A 3,368-nucleotide genomic window follows, 5' to 3' on the forward strand; every position below is an offset into this window, starting at 1 on the left:
GGAACCCGGAGGTTGGACTTGGGGCGCTCTGCTCCCCACCCTCTGGCCACACAGGGCACCCCGCCCTGGCTTGACTGGTTTGGGAGCCTAATCCAGTCCCCCAGGTCCATGGCACCCCTGTGCTGGCTGACTGCAGGAGGCCCTGGGCCCAAGTGCCAGCCCCCGAGGGAGTGAGTGCCCCGCCCACTCCGCTCCACCCACATCATCCTGCACTGTCATCCGCCCGGTTTGCACCATGGGGCAAAGGTGGTGTGACTGCCACCTCTAGCCACTCCGGCGTTCAGGACACATTCACTGGGGACCAAGATGCTTTAATGGGGCTGTACATGAGCAGGCAAGGGCCGCAGGTGCGGTGGGGCACTAGCGGGCACGCACTGCAGGCCGGTAAGCTGCCAGGATCTCCTCGCTGTGCGGGCATGTGTACTTGAACTCCCTCTCCTGCAGCGCACTGTCCAGGTAGCGGCGCAGGCCGCACAGCTCCGCGGGGATGGGCGCCTGGCGGAAGTGTGTGCACACGGTCTGCGGCGGGTGGGCAACGCGGGCTGCATCAGGGCCTCGAGAGCGCCTCCCCCCCACACCCCCTCGCACCTGAGCCCGGCTCACGTCCACAATGTGCAGCTTGGGCAGCAGGCCGCAGTCAGCCAGCGTAAGCTGGTCCCCGTCCAGGAAGCGGCGCCGGGACTCGCGCAGCTGCGGCTCCCGAGCTAGCTCGTGCTCCAGCGGGGCGCGCAGGTAGCTGTCCAGCCGGGTGAGGGCGCGCAGCAGCTGCTGGTACAGAGCTGGGGCAGGAGAACCGTGAGGACCCTGCTCGGGACGCACCCCGCCGCCCAACCCCGCCAGGCCTCACCATTGTCCTGTGCGGGCACCGGGTTCTTGATGAACGCAGAGAACTTGTGGAAGACATCGCTGCCGGCAGTGTGGGACTCGCGGTAGCGGGGCGCCAGGTGGGGGAAGCTGCGGAGGTGGGTGGTGTCAGGGCTGGGGTCGGGTCCCGTGTGGGTCCAGCCACCCTTCCTGGGCCTCCTCTTGGCCCTCCCACGCCCTCCGGCCCTCACTCCGGAGGCCCCAGCGTCTCCTCCAGGAACTCCTCGATCTGCAGAGTGTCGGTCTTAGCCTCGCCGTCGTAGAGGAGGATGGGCAGCTGTGAGCCCGGTGCGAAGTCCTTCAGCACGTCCAGCGCCCTGTGAGCACCAAGCAGGAGGGAGGCGGCTGCCAGCCGTGGGCAGGGGGGGGGAGCGCAGGGGCGGGGTCTCACCTGCGAGTGTCCACGGTGGTGAGGGTGAAGGGCACTCCCTTCAGGAGCAGGACCATGAAAAGCCGCTGGCAGGAGGGGCAGTGCCCCACACTCTCGCCATCCTCGCTGGCCTGGGTGGGTGGAGCCGGGGTTGGACTGGGAGCAGACCCAGGAATCCTGCCGCCCGGCTGGGTGGGTCCTGCCTCCCACTGCCGGTGGGTCTGGAGCCGTGCCAGGGCCGGCATAATGGGGCACAGCCTCTCCAAACTCCAGAGGGCCTTGGCTGGCTCCCTGGGCCGTGGGCAGGGCCCAGGGAGCCCTGAGGCAGGTAGACCTGGGCCTGAGGCCTTGGCCCTAGAACCCTGGGCAGAAGCCAGACCTCCAGAAGGCTCCGGGTCCCTGGGCTGGTGGCAAGGGTCGGTCTGGCAGCACACCCGTTCCTCAGCTCCAAGTGTGGGTAGGAGGCGAAGGCTTGAGTTCCCAGCCAGGCCGGCGTTGGCCTTGAGAGCCAGGGAACTGTCGGCCAGCCCTCCTTTCCCAGCATGGGGATGAGTCTCGGAGGCCCGCTCCTCGCTGCCCCCCTCTCCAGGGACATTCGTCCAGGAAGCCTGGGCTAGCAAGCCAGGGCCGCCCCATTGGGGTGCCTCCTCCTCCAGGGTGCCTGCTCTACTCAGCCTCTGGGGGCTGCCCAGCCCAGCCCACCACCTAGGAAAGGAAAGACCCCTTTCTACCTGTACCAGAGAGCACTGCTCCCCCTGCCCGCCCCTCCCACCAGCCCCTGCCCAGCCAGCCTGCCAGAACCTTCACAAACAGCTGCAGCTTGGTAGTTTCGGCCATGGTGGGAGCTGAGCCCGCGTCTTCGCAGTGCCAGGCACTGGGCGGGACCTTGGTGCTCTTTTAAGTCGGGGTGCCCCGCCCTCCCGGTCCCGGGCCCGCCCTACATTACTCGGTGGTGCAGGGCTGGTTCTCTGGGAATGTCCCAAGCCCAGGGGAGCCAGGCATAACTGGCCGTGGTGGGCTGAGTCCTGGGGCTGGCGGTGGGCATGGAGACCAGAGAGCAGGTGTGCTGGGCACGTGCTAGAGGAGGGAGGGCAGGAGAAGCCAGGGGCCCAGGGCCAGCGGGAGGGGCAGCTGGAGTCCAGCCACCCACCATGAGCAGTCCCGCCCAGGACTTGCTCTCACCACAGCAAATGCCCCTTTGCAGAAGGCCCTTAGGACAGAAAGCCAGGGGCAGACCGGCAGCAAATGACTGGCTCGGCCTTCGCGTCCGTTTCCCTACCCTTGTCAGGACCTGGCTGGGAGTCAGGTCTGGCAGGAAGCGATGCGCCCGTCCATCCTGGGCTCTGTGCAGCAGGGCCTGCTGACCAGAGCGGACACAGCTGCCCGGGCCTGGTGGGCAGACAGGCCTGGCTTTGGTGGGACAGGCGTGACAGTGGACTCACGTCCCGTTCTTTGCAGAGGCTCAGGCCGGGTTTCTTACCCTAAATTTAAACCACTACAGTACAGGAGGGGCAAGGACAGCCCTCGGCCAGGAGGCGGCCCTCGGAAGCCCTGCTGTTCCGCGGAGCCCACATCAGTGCTCCTTCGGGGTTGCCTGTGTGCCCGGGCCTGGTGCCCTCCAGTAGCCACAAGCAGACCTGGCCTGGCCGTCTTCCTCCCCCGCGGGGGTGGGGTGGTGCTGCCACGCCTGCCCACCCACCCGCTCCTCTGCCTGAACCTGAGTGTGCGGCTGGCGGCCCCGGCCCCGGGCTGGCCCGGGCACCCTTCCGTGCCAGGTCTGCCAGGCTGGTTCTTGCACCTCACCGCAGGCAGAGCTCCCAAACACCGGCTGTGTGTGCCTCTGGCATGCTCAGGGCCTCAGTTTCTCCTCCCTGCCCCAACTCCGAAGGCCAGTTGTTTGGCTGCTTTTTTCTGGCCCACTAGTTTATACTATGTCCCTGACAAACAGGCCACCACCATAAGAAGCCTAAGGCCCCTCCCTCCCTTCCCCAGCCCCCCCTCCACTCACCCCTCTCCTCCCCTCCAAGCAGCCACCCACCCCTCCTCCAGCTGTTACAAATGAGGGAAAACAGGACCTGGGAACTGTCACTATGTGCAGTCCCAAGCCACTGCCCACATGAACCTGGACACAGGG

The 3,368-nt window shown here is 66.9% G+C and overlaps 1 protein-coding gene across 3 annotated transcripts; it reads right to left on the reverse strand.

Moving 5' to 3' along the window:
* Positions 1–302: 302 nt before the first annotated feature.
* Positions 303–2,256, reverse strand: Clic3 (chloride intracellular channel 3). 3 transcript variants are annotated; one of them, XM_070006918.1, is made up of 6 exons: positions 2,036–2,256; positions 1,256–1,365; positions 1,056–1,181; positions 848–954; positions 604–779; positions 303–495 (listed from the first exon to the last, which is right to left on the reverse strand). In XM_070006918.1, exons 1-6 carry the CDS (start codon positions 2,069–2,071, stop codon positions 361–363), a joined length of 690 nt encoding a protein of 229 aa, XP_069863019.1. In that variant the 5' UTR covers positions 2,072–2,256; the 3' UTR covers positions 303–360. The 3 variants fall into 3 exon arrangements, with proteins under 3 accessions (XP_069863019.1, XP_069863003.1, XP_069863011.1); XM_070006902.1 differs by having other exon boundaries at positions 303–519; XM_070006910.1 differs by having other exon boundaries at positions 589–779.
* Positions 2,257–3,368: the final 1,112 nt, after the last annotated feature.

This window comes from Dipodomys merriami, unplaced genomic scaffold (genome assembly GCF_024711535.1).
Source record: "Dipodomys merriami isolate MVZ:Mamm:240054 unplaced genomic scaffold, mDipMer1.0.p SCAF_11, whole genome shotgun sequence".
Taxonomy (NCBI): Eukaryota; Metazoa; Chordata; class Mammalia; order Rodentia; family Heteromyidae; genus Dipodomys; species Dipodomys merriami.

Bases quoted from the DNA above. Each gene is read 5' to 3' on its own strand.
- Clic3 (XM_070006902.1), bottom strand. From the start codon at position 2,071: ATGGCCGAAACTACCAAGCTGCAGCTGTTTGTGAAG. The intron at 1,366-2,035 runs GTTCTGGCAGGC...CCACCCACCCAG, and splicing joins AGCTGCAGCTGTTTGTGAAG to GCCAGCGAGGATGGCGAGAG. The intron at 780-847 runs GTGAGGCCTGGC...CTCCTGCCCCAG, and splicing joins GGTGCCCGCACAGGACAATG to CTCTGTACCAGCAGCTGCTG.